General features: G+C 37.6%; 1 protein-coding gene across 9 annotated transcripts in view; it reads right to left on the bottom strand.

Moving 5' to 3' along the window:
- Window positions 1-16,803, bottom strand: part of LOC121875530 (protein transport protein Sec16A-like) — a 107,350-nt gene that overhangs the window by 15,274 nt on the left and 75,273 nt on the right. For 5 of the 9 annotated variants that reach the window (XM_042380103.1, XM_042380102.1, XM_042380106.1 and 2 more), the window contains 5 exons: window positions 16,016-16,399; window positions 15,367-15,537; window positions 13,826-13,967; window positions 6,882-7,171; window positions 159-230 (listed from right to left, as the gene is read on the bottom strand). In XM_042380103.1, the coding sequence (XP_042236037.1) occupies window positions 159-230; window positions 6,882-7,171; window positions 13,826-13,967; window positions 15,367-15,537; window positions 16,016-16,399 (1,059 nt within the window). The remainder of the gene's footprint in view (window positions 1-158; window positions 231-6,881; window positions 7,172-13,825; window positions 13,968-15,366; window positions 15,538-16,015; window positions 16,400-16,803) is intronic. The other 4 variants (XM_042380108.1, XM_042380110.1, XM_042380111.1 and 1 more) reach the window with 2 other exon arrangements.

The following is a 16,803-nucleotide window of genomic DNA, read 5'->3' as shown; positions in this document are numbered from 1 at the left end:
ATGCATAAGGTGCAATTAGTGTTTACTCAAGAGGTTTACAGAAGGGTAAATCACTAACAATTACAAAGGTGGAAACTCATCATGTCAACTGTGTCTGCAGAACATTCACATTTTTATGACCTTTAACTCCAAACCCCTAAAGAGGTTATAAGCTTTACCTCAGTAATGGCTGCTGGCAAGTCATCCTCAAACTCAATGGAGCTTTCAGAAATATATCGCGATCTCCTCATCTATGAAATCAAATGTTACAAGTCACATTATACAGAAACTTATCTATATATACATTACTCACTACTACTATTTCATGAAAAAATAAATAAATTGGTCTACATAAATAATACTTTCTAGCCAACTTATACAGAATAGAAATGAAAACATTTTTATACATACAGTATAGTAAAATTTTCAATCCTGCAAAGCACAATATTAAAAAAGCTGGGTGTTTCAAAGCAATAAAAAAATACTTCGATAAAAATGGAATGTTAGTGCCAATTATGTGTGGCTAACAATAACTACGGTATACATAGTTTTAAATACCATCGGGTGATATAGAACTCAACCATATCATTTAATGATGATTATTATCAATAAGCTCATCACAAAATAATAGCTCTAGGTATTTGTCTGCTTCTGTGGAATTTCACTATATGTACTGTAATAAACACTAATTCCTTAAGTACCATATACAGCAAAATAATACTGTACCTAATTTTGCTTGTACATCTACAAAGGTAAATATATATTACAATATTAAGGTTACCAATAAAACTTTCTGCTTCACTGCAATCTTCATACTCATCATCATCATCGTCATCATTATTAATGCACAGCTAAATGAAAAACAAGAGATAGGTCAATAAATGTATATAACCTTATCAGTAGAGCATCTCAAGTTCAAAAGCTGAGCCCTTGCATTATGTGACTCTGAATTGATTTACATTTGAATTAAAATTCACCTAAAATGATAATTTCATTTATTTTCCCCCAAATTTGGATGAACTATTTATTTTTTTATTCACTTTATGCTCATAGCTTGTGCAGTATGTGTACATATAACTACTTTTTTAGTGCAAATATCACATACAGGCAAATGCAGTTTACCAGTTTATGAGATCGTTACGTTCCTCAAAAACTTCTCCAAAACTGATTTTTCATAAATCGATGCACAATTTGTCAGACTACCCCAAAATGTCCTAAAATGACACAAAACGTATTCAAAGAAATTTTTTTGTACACAATGATTCCTGTAAAAACTACAAGTACCAGACACCTGAGTAATGAAATATCCAAATAACGACATGAATCTTAGAAAAAATTATTTAAAAATTAGACAAAATATTTTGCGTATCTTGCGGGTCACTGTTGCTGTTGTGGAGCGACGCAGCAGGGAACGAAGGATTGAAACCTTATTCCACTTTACTCATTGTTAATTCAACCTATAATTTGACCCTAGCCTTTGAAAAATACAGTACAATAAGCCCTCGTTATTCACGAGGGTTAGGTTCCAAGGAATGGCATTAATAGGCAACACCGTGAACAGCAACCTATACTACCTTAGTGCACTACAGTGAGTTCTGCTATAACGCGTGTTTTGATAACGCGAATTTGCTCTAACGCGATTTATGAATTCGGAACAATATTTGTATAACGCGAACGCTTGTTTGCTATAACGCGATTTTGGCTTACTATTTCTCCAATTTTGTGGTATTAACTGTGAATATGGTAAAGAAGAATATCTCCAAAAAGCGTTCTGATGATAGAATTCCCGGTGATTATCGTAAAAGAAAGGATATAACACTTGAAGAGAAGCTCGATGTTATCAACCTCAAAATCACCCTTCTCCCCCATCAAGTTACATTCATATTTTTTCAAGGTAAAGTGTTAAATTTACTGTATGATTTCATTATTAGATATGAATGTAACATTTATTTAGACTGTGCTATCCTTTGTGTTAGGCTAACTACTAAATTTTTTCGATTTCGAGTAATCTGCACCTAACCCTATTTTCTCCATAAGCCCTGTTATTTCTATTACGCGATTTTCTATAACACGATATTTTACAAGAACACAATTATCGCGTTATAGCAGAACTACCTGTACTGTATACCTATACCAAACAGCCGACCATCCTTGGTAACACACATCCCCTCTTTTAACTTATCTAATAATTCAACTTTCTTTGTCAGGGTTATCACTAAGCTTAGGATAATTATGCATTTAAAAATGGCTAAATATGCATGCAAATATGCAGTAAAAACTGAGAAAATATGCACTTTAAAATATGTTAATAAATAATAACTACTAAGTTAATGACTCCTTTTCTGTACATTTTCTCAGTAAATTCACTTTCCCACACAGGATGTCGCCGAAGTAGGATTTTTTAAAGAAGGATCAAATACAAAAAACAATATACTAACGTAAAGTAATTTATTAAACAATACTGAAAAAAGTATTTTCCTTTTAAGAAAACTGAAGAACAAAAGAATGTCAAGAGGGAACTAATGGAGCCCGTGCATCTATATCCTGCCTGGCTGAACACGAACCCATCACGTACAGTTCATGTCCACTGACCAGCCAATCACGGCCTAGCTAACCACAGCCTATGTTGAGCGATATAAACGTCACTTACGTATTTTCCTTTTGGATATTATGACGCTAAAACAAAATCGCGTATTTTCGATTTTGTATCAGTGCAACAAAATGGACATTTACAGTCAACCCTCACTTTACGAGGTCCCACATTCCGCGTTTCCACGGTGCCCTGCCAGAACCCAGGATGCTCACATTCCGCGGTGGGTGTACCCCTTTACGCGGGTGAAGTATAATTTTTTTATTTAGCTCATAAAATTCATACAAATTATCCGGCCAGAATATAATTTACATTGCTGGAATTCATACAATTTGATGATCATTTTGAATATAAACATCATAGATTTTGCATAAGACATACAAATTTTAGATATAATGTTTACTCTGAGTAAATATGTTATCTTTTGTGCAAAATATATGACATTTATATTCAAAATATTCCTGGTCTTACAAGGAATCCAGCAATGTCAATTATATTATCCTAACTTTGGTCTGATTTATTATTTATTACTAAAAAGGTAAACAGTCTGGTATTCCCACACATTCATCTAGTAGGGAGGGAGGGACCGGCGACCGACCACCTGGCACGGTGTGAAGAATATTTTTTTTTTATTAACTGAAGATATTTGTTTTAGCTCATAAAATTCATACAAATTACCCGGCCAGAATATAATTTACATTGCTGGAATTCCTACAATTTGATGATCATTTTGAATATAAACATCATAGATTTTGCATTAGACATACAAATTTTAGATATAATGTTTACTCTGAGTAAATATGTTATCTTTTGTGCAAAATATATGACATTTATATTCAAAATATTCCTGGTCTTACAAGGAATCCAGCAATGTCAATTATATTATCCTAACTTTAGTTTGAGGTATTATTTATTACTATACCTGGTTTTCCCCAAAAATTTCTCAGAGAGGGAAGAGCCAGGAGTGTAGTGTGAGAAGAGGGGGAGGGAGTTGAGTCCATTATTTGAATGGACATTAACTTGGCGACTGTATTTCTCTTAAGTATTAATTGTGTGCATGTACCATCATAAAATTAAGATGTTATTTTTACTAGAACATAGGTATTGTGTTGAAAAAAGTGGAGTTTGGGGGTCAGCTGGTCTCTATTTCATTTAATCCCATATGTTATGTTATTCACTTTACGCGTTTCTCACTTTCCGCGGTACCCTGTGGGTTTCATTAACCGCGTAAAGTGAGGGTTGACTGTATTATATTTCAAATATCAGTAATTTCTGCCCCAGCGTTGCTGTTATGCTCGCGAATTTTTTGACCCTTGAGGTTGAAGAATGTTTTATAATATTTTGGAATTTTCCAAATATATGCCTTATAAAACAAAAAATATGAATATGCACTTTAGCTCAAAAATGGCTTAAATATGCATTTGCATATGCACATATGCAAATGCATAATTATCCTAGGCCTAGTTATCACTGACGTCTGCTTTTTACATTTTATTCCACTAGCATCACTAGCAATGGCACTCGGCAGTCTTTTAAGTGCCATTTCACACAGAAACACTAATGTTTTGAAAGTACAATATGAGATGCTGCATTGAAAGACTCATTGTGCTGCCGGAAAAGGCTTGCAAGCTAGCCACCACATCCACCATCTGTTTAATGCGATTTGTCGAAATCACGAATTGCAAACCCGCGAATGGCAAGGGTCTACTGTACTAGGTGTAATCCTAGACATAATTTGCAGACAGACAACACCAAAGAGTCTCGGCTGTGACCACCACCACATAAGCCGATGCTATGAACAGTGTTGCCATTTCTGAAACTGAATTCCCAGCAGTTACCAACTCCTATGAGAAATAAGATAAAATAATATATACCAATAAGTGTGAGGAATAAATAAAAATGTTACTGAACAGTAGTCCCTCGCCAACCACGGAGGTTAGGTTCCTGGAAAACCCCATGGCAGAACCCAGTAACGTTACGCTCTTCCCACACGCTAGTCTATCAAGCACTTCGACTTTCTTTCTAGTCATTAGGTTCCCTGTCCCCTTCACTTTCTTCTCACCTTTATCACTCAGACTCACTGCATGCTTTAGGGCCATGTTATTACAGTAGAAAATACATAATAAATATCCAGTGTATGGAGCAATAAAATATGTCTGCACTGTACAAGATCACAAAACTTGAGAGAATGCTGCGAGCAGTGACAAGAAGCTGAACACTGCGCAGATGAATACATTGGAAGAAGGAAAATGACTGTGCGTTAAACCGTGGATAACAAACTATCACACATTCGGTGAAAAACTGAGGGTGAGTACAGTAGACTCTTGATAACTCAGGATTCTATATAACTTAACATGGCAGTAAAATATTCAACTGTATGAATTATCTTTTTACGTAACTCTCAATAATCCGAGTTACAATGAGGCAATCTGGGAATGGTGAAATATGTGGAAAAAACACAGGATGTGTGGGGGGTTCTGCTGCTCAGTTAAGCATTGGTCACCCTAGTGTGAGGATACCCACCCCAAGGTGCTTGACTTATTTTCCTTATTTTCACAACTTATGCAAAGTGCTATTCAGCCCTCATAGCTTCTGCACCATCACCAAGGCCTAGGAGAAGTGAAATGAAGTTGAAATCCCTGAGACTATGTTACCAAGTCAATCTTCAGTTGGTGCCGTAAGCACTTACAGTACTGAACTGTATACAGGGTATAAGGTAGTGAGTGAGCCCACATCACCTCTGACACCTACCTCATAGCACTGGAACTTGAATTATTCTCATCCTTTGCCTGCAGTGCTGGCAAGTGTTAATTTTTACACAAGTTTCCTGATTATGGGAAGTTATTTTGGAAAAAAAAAATTAGGCATTGGGTTGGTCGGCAAGGGGCTATTATGAAAAACGGAAGAGATGAAGGAGGTGAAAGAAAGGGTGGAAGTGCCTCAATAACGCAGGATGGTTAGAGCCCCATATATTCTGAGTTATCAAGGGTTTATTGTAGTTGAATTGACCTAAGTTTGCTAGAATTCATCCAGGCTGGGTTGAATTTGCTCAAATACATGTAAAGGTATAGCTAAGCCAGTTATCATGGCAACTGAATGTTTATTTGAATTGTCATGGTTCTAAACAGACCAGTTTTTGTAAACAGCTGCAGTCACCCCCGACCCCTTTCCCCATATTATGGGCAGACAGGGTGTAATTGGTCTATCCAACAGATTAACAGATCAACCCATGTCATCTGGCAAAGGTTGTATGCCAGAAAATATTTATTGTACCAAAGTTGACCTTTACATAAAAAAGTTTAATCCTCTTTTAGTAATACTGCTGTCAGGAAAGCAAGCATGAACTACACATGCTTCCCTGTTGGGTGCTGTAAATGCTTTTGTGCTTCACCTTGCACAGAATGCAAGAGGGTGCCCAATAAACTAGCCCCCCTAGCAGGGTATAGTTAAAAAAATTTTACTGCTGTCACATTTGAGCAATTAACTACCTTTAGGAACCATGGACAAATTTATAATTTTCGCTTGAATAATGACAAAATCTTCTTTATGATTAGTATTCTATATTAGAAGTTTTCAACTAATTAAATTCTTTATCAATAACAAAATCTACTTTGGGTTATTATGGTACATTAGTTATTGGTACCTTTAAAACACTGGAGTTGCAAATCTGGTTACTCCTCAGCATAGAAAAACAGACCAAGCTATTGTCACGTTAAGGGTTGGAATCGAGATGACCTACTTACCTTGAATGTACACTCCTAATATAGGATTTCACCTGTTCTGAGGGTTCTTAAAAATTAATAATGAGATAATCAATTTTTAAGCTGGTATTTAATTTTCCAATATGACTGCAGTTGCAATATTTGGAAGAACAAATATCTCGGCCTATACTATACAGTCATTTAAGAGAGTTATCCAAAAAAATTACAAGAGTAAAATTGAAACTAAACTGGTTCATTGAACTTTGGAAAATGAGAGTAAACGTTTATCCATATCTAACCAACAACAGGAATATGCATGTGGCTTTATTTCTCATATTATGTTTCATTAATAACACATAAGTTTGCTTTTAAAACATCCAAAACACCAAGCTTATGCAACCATAACACCAAACTTTGAGAATAATCTGTGCTTGCAGGAGTTTTCATTATATAAAAATATAGTATTGTTAAGTGCTAAATTATAAAATTAATTAACAACTAAGAAGCAGGGCATCAAGAACTCAAATCCTAACCTCACATAAAATTGCTAAAACAGCAACACAAAGACATATGAATCAATAACATGTGTAAAAAAAACCCTTAGAGCTTACCTGGACAATCTCTGGTAATGGGGCAGGACCTGGAGAAGTTTGTGGTAATGGTAACTGATGATGTTCTTGATATCCAACATTATGTGGTGGTTGTGGGATACTTCCAGTGGCATCTCTGTCTTCCTTAGGGGGTGGCAATGGTGCTGGAACCATCAATGGTTGGGAAGCAGAAGGACTATTAATGTTCATGGGTGCTCCTGGCACAGGGAGCAGCATAGGATTCGGAAGATTTGAAGGCATTCCTCCTGCCATCCCCTGGGCATCTTTCTCAGTATTAACGTAACGTGATTCTGTTGAAGTATATCAATATTTATAATGGCTCACAACCTCATTCTGCCTCTGACTGTCTACTGAGTCACACACAAACATATAGTAGTGACTGGCTATTCCCTGTTGTTTCTTGACTTGTCCTTATTAACCCTCACCAACATGAATGTAATAAAAAAGTACCGCATTTTTCGGCTTGGAAGACGCTGCATCGTGGAAGACGCACCCTGATTTTTTTAATGTAATTCTAGGAAAAACACTTTTTATACTTACTAACCGACACCAGTGAAACCGTTGCTTGATATACAGCCCTTTTGGCACAAGTACACACACTTCTGTGAATATCATCACTTAGAACTGCTTATCAGTCGTCATTTTCATAAATCTAAAAAAAAAATATCTGTACAAGTGGAAATCTTTAATACAGCACTCATTTTATATACCTGGTCCCCTCCGCGTCTATCGGGCTGTAGTGTTTTCATTATTTCTCTTGTTTTTGTCGGAATGACAACGACGGGAAATATTTTCCAACAGTAGAAGGTAAGCAAATGTAAAGTGTCGTTATAATAAATGGTAAACAATTTGCCTTCGGCACTCGGTGTTTCAGGCAATGCGATCCTCAGTTTATAGGACGTAGAGTGTTTTTACTGAAGGTTTTGTTGTTCCAATACCCTCAAAAACTTGGGTCTACCTATAAACAAGGAATATCATAAATTAAAGATTTTTTTGGTCAAAAAATCAGGGTCGACCTATAAACTAGGGAGGGTTAAAGACGAGTGTATACGGTAAATAAACAAATAAATACTTCACTAGACCTTCGGCGCCAACTGTCAAAACATGTCAGTGTCACCCCGCCAGGGTTTGGTGGTTATACAGTAGGCTTTAAGTTTTTATATTATATAATATCACAGACTAAAGTTAGAATATAATTTGCATTGCTGGAATCCTTGCATGACAGCGAATAATTTTAATATAAACGTCATATATTTTGCACAAGAGATAAAAATTTTAGTACATTAGTTTAGTACATTTTAGTAATGTACAGTTTTTCAACTGTATTTTGGGGTAAATTTACATAAGTTTCTTCATTTATTTTTATTAATTTACATGCACACACCAAACTAAAAGAAACATACAAGAAATATATGACCTCAGTGCAAACCTGTACTGCACTAAATGATTATGGAACTAGAATTTTTATGTCTAGTGCAAATTATAGCTTGTTTATATTCATATTAATCACTATCTTACAGGAATCCCAGCAATGTAAATTATATTCTCCCAGGTCATTACATTGGTATTTTATAATAGAAAAGCTTGGTCACTCTTAAGGACTGATAAATAAACACACATTAGACCTTCGCGCCAACTGTCAATCACATCACCTCACCTCCCCCCCCGCCCTCCTTCTCCCCCATCTGCCCAGCCAGGGTTTTAGGCTTACAGTTTTTATCTTATATAATATCACAGACTAAAGTTAGGAGAATATAATTTGCATTACTGGAATCCTTGCAAGACACAGAATAATTTGAATATAAACGTCATATATTTTGCACTAGAGATAAAAATTAATCACCTGTATCACATTATAGTAGTGATTTAAGAGTTCTAGTGTATATGTACGTATTTATATATAGTGATTTAAGGGCGATTTAGGGGAATTTTAGGAGTGTTTCCGACTTTATGCGTTTTGGGCTTTACTTTGTATGTACTTTTCTGTGAGCTGGAACCAATTACCCATTGAAATAATGGATTCGGTTAACGAAATTTTCGGTTAACGAAATTTTCGGTTAACGAACGACTCTGTGGAACAAATTGTGTTTGCTAACCGAGGGACCACTGTAATGTTATTTAATGTTAATAAATGTAACAATAGAAGTAGCTAACCATTAATGGTAAAGAAAAAAGTGAGACTACGTGTATGTAAGTGCGCACATGTGAAAACATTTCGTCATTACTCTACATAAGAATATGAAAGCAACACTTATTTACTGTTCACATGTTTTAATTAATGTTTCTAAATTTAAAACAAAAATTCTACTCGTCATAAAGACAGCCAATGTTGTTGTGTTCGTTCTTACTCGGATGACGAAGTTGCCAAGCCATCAGGTTCAACTCCAGCTAAAGCTGTAGAACATAAGAACTTTTCTGTGTTGTTTTTAGTTTTTATTTAACTTTGTGTTATTTTTGTTGGTTTATTAGGATGTTGCTTTATTACAGGTCGTAATTCGCCAAAAAATGTAGGGTAAATAAGGCCAAATTTTGCCAAACATCGAAAGTACCAGTCAAATTAATTTTCTCCATAAGAAGTTGTATTTAAATTTGGACGATTTGAATTTCGCGAGGATTTTACAGTCAAAATAGGTGTCCAAATATGAGAGCCTACGTATGAAGAAACAAACATTCCTGCGCTTTGAGACCAGCAGACAACCTTTAGCAATTCCTCAATTGATGGCGCTGCCGCACCACTGCCATTAGTGGATAGTTCACCATCCCTGGACTGAAGTACTTAGCGTGGATGACGTGGAAACCAAATGGATAAATTATACCAACACCACCACGGAAGCTCACCACCACTTCTTCCCCGAGAAGTCCGTCAGATCTCACCCAGCTGACTTGCCCTGGATCACACCTCGGATCAAAAGACTTATGCAACAGAGAGACAAGAGCCTTTCATCTCAATAACCACATCCGCTACAGGTCCCTTCGCAACCGAGTCATCCGCGAAATACGCACTGCAAAGAAGTCCCACTACCCAACCAAATTACAACACCTGAAGCAGACCAACATCAGTCAATGGTATGGTAAGCTTAAAGAACTCTGTGGACTAAACAATAAGACACACCCCCTCCCCTTCCTTAGCCATCTCACTAATGTTGATGCAGCTGAGCAATCAAATAACCATTTCGCTACTATATGCCAGACGCTCCTCCGGCTTGACACAACCACTCTCCCTGCTTACCTACCAGCCCCCACTTCCCACTGACTTGAAAGAAGAATTTGAAGTAGCAAAACGCCTGGACAAACTAAAATTAAAACGCTCTACCACCCCCATTGACTTACCAATGAAACTCTTCAAGGAGTTCTCCCCGGAGCTTGCTAAACCCCTATATGCTCCATCATCAATGCTTCTCTCAGTCAAGCCAGATGCTCAGCTGACTGGAAGACCTCTTATGTATCACCAGTGCCCAAGTCAACCAGCCCACAATCCTTAAATCAGCTACGACCTATTGCAATCACCCCAATACCCAGCCTAATCTGTGAAAGTTTTGTGTTCGACTGGGCTTATGCTGATATTGCAGGAGTCGTAGACCCTCAGCAATTTGGCAATATGAAAACTTCCTCCACCACTCACTGTCTTGTCAGCTTTCTCGATTACATATACCGCCATCTCGAGAAACAAAAAACGTCTGTAGCTGTCGCCTTCATTGATTTCACTAAAGCATTCGACCTAGTCGACCACAATATAATCATCAACAAAGCTACTGACCTCGGGCTTCGGAGAAGTCTTATACCACGGCTTACAGACTTCCTCAGTGACCGACGCCAAGCTGTACGCTTCCGAGGGGCTGTCTCCACCTTTCAGTCACTCACCTGTGGGCACCAAGATGGGACCACTCTGCTTCCTTATGCTCATCAATGATGCCCTAAGAGAAACCCCTGCTCGCTGGAAATATGTCGACGACTCCACCATTGGGATCAGCGTCAACAATTCTGCTCCCGACTATACCGCCCTTCAGGATTTATTGAACAGTCTCCAAAACTGAGCCACCAACAACCATGTCACCATCAACCATACCAAGACCATGGTTATGCACATCAACCTCTCCGACATTGTCCCACCTCCTTCCATTACTTTAGGTTCGAACACACTCCAGGTTGTAGATTCCACGAAGCTCCTCGGCGTCACCATAGACAACAAACCAAATTGGAAACCACACGTCAGTGAAGTTGTCAAATCCTCCAGTTTCTGTCTCCATCTCCTCCGCCGACTCAAGTCCCTCGGAGTTCCTGCACCCGAGCTCCTCAGTGTTTACACAACAATCATACTTCCCAAGCTCACCTATGCCTCCCCTACCTGGTCTTCCTCCCTAAATGCCACACAATGTAAACACCTAGAAAAAGTGCAAAAGAGGGCATGCAAGATTATTCTTTCCCCTTCCTACTCCACATATCAAGAAGCGCTCAACACACTGACCCTTTCGACTCTCACTGACCATCACCACGACCTCATCTGCAAATTTGGTAAGAAGCTTCTACACCATCCTCGACACCGGCTCCTACTACCACCTGAGATCCCTAGCCCGAGAATTGCTGTTCGACACCACAACCGCATCCAGCCCATACGTGCACGAACTGATCGCTATAAGAACAGCCCAGTCCCAACCATTGTAAAATTATCAATAACTTGTAATAAACCAGTGTATTCACTCCCAGTAAATACTACTTCTTGCACTGTCACTATGTTGAAATGCACTGTAGTTTGAGCTTTTCCCCATCTAGTTATTATATATCTTATTTGTATCACTTATGTTACTTGTATATTATTTGTAATTCGAAACCCATTCCCCAAATATGTAACTGTATATTTTCAGCCTTCTGGCTGCCAAGCTCTTTCAATAAACCGTTAATTATTATTATTATTATTATTATTATTAAACAAACCGCACAGCAGCAAGGGTTGTGTAGCTGCAGCCGTATATCTTTTAATTTTTTACCTACTGACTAAGTAAATAATTGTATTTTTTGCAGTAAATCAACAATATTAATTAAATTAATTGCTTTATTGTCCTGTATAGAGAATACTTGTAATTGCTAAGTACTATAATGAGGCAACAGTCTTTGTAAGGGGCTGATTTCAGTTGACCCTAAGGAAACCTCTGCTACAACTCATCAACTAGCGTCCTGGAAGACGCACGGTAATTTTCAAGGTATATTTTTGTAATAAAAAGTGTGTCTTCCAAGCCAAAAAACACGGTAAACAGTAATGCTGATAGCAAGACATAGAATCTATTTCATTAAAGATGAAAGACATTGTACATTTTGAAAAGGCAGAGTGCACTGCCAACATGACAGGTGCAATGAGCCTTCATGAGGCAAAAATTTATACCATTTGTCACAACCTTCTCTAGCATGTTTTTACTACACACCAGTTCACATCTCGTACTGCAACAACATACTCTGGTAGGTCATTATTGTACAATACTTCACAAGTCAGACAATTCTGACATTTTTAACTTGAGGCTGTGACCTGTAGTTTAAGAAGACCATTAAATATGGGTTTTGTTTCATTTCTTAGAGAAACAAAAAATATTCAACATATTTCATTGAGTATATTTATAAAGGTTAAATAGAAAAATAACAAGTAAAAAAGACCATGTTTCAGCTGATGAAAACACAAATGTTTCCACTACTGTCATTAGATGGCAGGACTGACAGGAATGTTGTCTGTTAGCACAGGCCAACAGCATCTACAGTAAGATTTATGACATCTGCGAGTTCTACTGCTACATTAGCCACCTTGAGTCTGAACAACTGTAGTCCAGGAAGCAGTTGTTCAGACTCAAGTTGAATTTTAATTTATTAATAAGTGTTTTAAACTGATGTGAGTGGTGATTTAAGGGTTTTTTGGTTATGTTTTGGGGCTGCAGTTCTGTACCCTGCTCTTGCACCCTGTCTTTCCCTCCAACACACATCTCTCACTTTTCACGTGATTTTTATTTTTTTATTATCATTTTAGCTGAGGTAAGCCCTGCTTAGTATCAATGACAAAATCCTCCCTAGCCAGTCTCCTTTGTGTATATTTTGTACAATATGTGTCATATAGCAATGATGAGCTCTTTATTAAGCCCTCAGACTTATAACAATTAATTAATGTTTATATATCGATTCTTTAATAGTTTTTTATATTATAATGTTAGTACAGTAGTGCACTTCAACAAATACTGTCTTTATATAAAGCGTATAACAAGGTTAGTGATTACAATAGTCCATCAATTATGAGATAGAACTCTCTTGATAGTTAAGTTACTAACAAAGTTGCTGGCAACAACAAAATAAAATAATGACAAGTGGACAGTCCTCCCTCATGTATCCCTGGCACTGGATGAAGCTATTCCACAGGTCAAAGTTACCTAACAGCTCAACACCCCCCCCCCATAAATCATGTGGCACAGACTTCTTCTTTGGTTATGTGCAAATCTTTACATGGTGAAATTGTCAATAAACAGTAAAATAATGGAAATAACCTTTATCCTCCAGAATGTCCCAAAAGCAGAAATATCAAAGAGACTAGGTAAGGTCTTGCCTGGTCAAAAAGCAGCAAGAAAATGTTGAAAGGTTTATAAATGCATCTCCTAATTATAGACAAATGAATCAAGAAACACCGAGTTTTAACCTGGTGAACTTGAATCCATGCTGGAAGAGCCATTTACAGTAGTTTGGTTGTTATGGCTTTTATACAAGTTCTCTTTGCTGCTGCCTTCAGAATGGGTCAATTTATGTTCAAGTACAGGTACTGTATAACAAAGGTTAGGTTAGGCCAGGTCAGATCAAGTTAGGATTGGTTAGGTACTGTATCTCACAGGTCAATTGTTAATTAACCAGGGTATGAAAGATAAATTTGACTGCAAAATAAATAAATAAATAAAAACATAACTAAATTGTTTTGCACGTACTTCTAGGTCCACCTCTTGTCATCATATGAGGTGAAGTACCAGGACCACCAAGAACACTTTTAGGAGGTGGTGGAGGAGGAGAAGTCACTTCTTCATCTCCATCCTGGTTCACCCATTTTTTCTTCTCTTCATCCCAAATAATCTGCAAAGACATTCATCTTTAATAAAGTACATTTCATGTTTATAAATGAGTGGCTCTGGCATAATTACAACTGCAACTTGGAGTCCATACCAACACATACAAAAAAAAAGTGTTTATGTGCTGTAATGCCCCAATAACCCAAAATAATAAGGGCTCAACCTTCACTGAAATATGGCAAATTCCAAATTATGAACAACAGAATACACCAATGAAAACAATGCATGATTTACAGTTGTATTTTTATCAACTGTTTGTCTATACAATATACCTGTAGGTGTTACACAAGAATTAGTTAGCTTAGCCAATACAATAGATTATATACATTAGATTCACAGACTTAATGCATTTTGTCTATTATCTATGTATTCATAAAAGATATTAACTTCCTGTGAAGATGACCATGCACTGGCTTCAAGGCCATCAAAGACCACCTGACAATCCTGCTAGGTGGAAATGCTTCAGGTGATTTCATGCTGAAACCAATGCCTCTCTATCACTGTGATGCCCTGAACAATGAAGGAGTATTCAATGGAGCATCTCCCTGTCTGATGGAAGTCAAACAGGAAGGCACAGGTTACAGCTGACATCTTTCAACTGATTTGTGTCAAGTTTTTGTCCTGCAGGGAAGTGGTATTGTAAGAAAAAAGATTTGTGAGGTCAAAGCACTGCTGTCACTTGACAATGCTCTTGTCACTCCAACAACTCTACACTACGTCTAGCAGCCAATGGACCAGGCCAACATAGGAAGCAGTCAAGCAATTGGTGAACTTAACAGACGACCAAGATCAGTCAATCTTGGATTTGAGGAAGTCCTACAACATAATGGAGGCAATTAAAAACATCAGTGTTTAATGGAAGCAAGTCAACAGCAGCTGCATGAATGGTGTGTGGGAAGAGGTGATGTCTGAGACATGTTGTGACTTCTGTGGCTTTGAAAATGCTACTTCTGCCATTATAAGTGGCATTGTTCACCTGGCCAACCAAATTGGATAAGATGAAGTTGATGCATACAATGTGGAGGAGCTGCTGAGTTCTCATGGAGACCCCCACTAAGGAAAAACTAGGAGCTAGAAATACAGAATGTTGTAGACGATATGGAAGATGATGCAGATGAAGCTCCCCAAGAAACTTCATGCCATCCCTGTTGTCAGAGGCCATTGCCAGGAATATATCTTCCATTATATAAAGGAAGTCACTTCGGTTATTTTAAGTTCTTCAGACGAATTCAATTATCTTTCCCAAATCACAAAATCTCCACACCCAATTTACCTTGACAAAAAATACTGAAGTACTATACCTCAAAATACTGAACTGTGAATATCAAATTGGTGAGGGTTTAGTGTGTGTATATGTACACACACACTAAAAGTGACAATGAATATATCTGCATCTTACTTACAGTGGGGTTCTTATCATCTGGAAGCACTGCCTGTTTAGATTTCTTCCAGCCAAATAAAGAAGTGATGGACCATCCCCCACTTTTATCCTGAGACTTGTCCAAATCTTTGTCCATTACCTTGCCCTCAACTGACTTATCTTTACTTGAGGTATCTGTTGCACTGTTCATGCTCTGGAATCAAATGCCTTTTATTAGACACAGTACAGTAGACATAATATATTCAAAAGATGTATTACAGACTATTTTCATTAAATTTATAGTGGCTGTGTAATTTTCAAATTATGTTTCCATGGATAATAAAATTCATTAATTAAGAAAATATATGACATGGACCACAGAGATTTGCTTCCATTTTTTTTGGCCACATGAAAAGATAACATGACTCTTTCTTGTATTCAACACATATCTACACCTATGAATACTGAATACATGCTAAAGCAAAATAATTACACATATTAATAAGAATTGCATTAAATGTCTATAACACAAAAGAAGACATGACTCTCTAGATAATAAAATGGCATGGCTTTTGACCATGTACATATACTATAAGCAAAAAATAAACAAACAAACATAATATACTTGACTTAAAACATAAGCATTCACAAGGCACAAAATAACTTAGGTCGTGCACAGGGCCCATTAGTACCTGAGTCATGTGACTGTTAGGGCCCAGTAGTGGAGGAGGTGGACTTGACATTTGTGATGATGGATGAGTAGGTGGCTGAAACAGAGGAGTGGAAGCAGCTGGTCCCATAGGACATGCCAGAGGAAGAAATCCTTTGACCAAAGGCTTTTCACACTCATTTGATGCAGGTGAATGTGATGGTTGTGGTGAAGGCGACGATAACGGCGATGGTGGAGATGAGGGGACGGTACTTGTGATGTCGGCAGTGTCCCCGATGCTCACGAGAGAGGCTTGGTGACGGTAGCGCAACTGGAAGCTGGCCTCAAAGTCTGGCTCTCCAGACCCTATTTCCTCACCATCTTCATACTCATACACGTCCCCTCCAAATTCATCACATTCCTCATCCTGATAGTCATAATTGTCATCATCATCAGGTATTAAAGGAATGAGGCCATCTTCTACGTTACGATCAACAGGATAGGTAATAGCAGCTCGATACGGTGAGGGTGGTTCAGCATTGTGATCACAAAAGCAATTATGGTGACTGACAGAGTTGGAGGAATGTGACTCATAAGGATGATAAATATGAGTGGGCATGGAACAAACAACATTTTGGGAGGATGCAGATGGGGAACTACTATGACTTGGAGCTTCTTCCTCATTATCATCATTGTGAGCAGCAGCATGTAAGCGTGCCTCAGCTCTGGCAATATCTGTGTCTCGTCCCAACCTCGCATGTTCATCGCAGAGGTTTGGGGCTTGACAGCAAATAGTATCAACTTGATATGTGCGTGGGGTAGAAATAGAGT

This window comes from Homarus americanus, unplaced genomic scaffold (genome assembly GCF_018991925.1).
Source record: "Homarus americanus isolate GMGI-L3 unplaced genomic scaffold, GMGI_Hamer_2.0 scaffold44579, whole genome shotgun sequence".
In the NCBI taxonomy this organism is placed as follows: domain Eukaryota; kingdom Metazoa; phylum Arthropoda; class Malacostraca; order Decapoda; family Nephropidae; genus Homarus; species Homarus americanus.
This window is presented reverse-complemented; position numbering and strand designations above follow the sequence as displayed.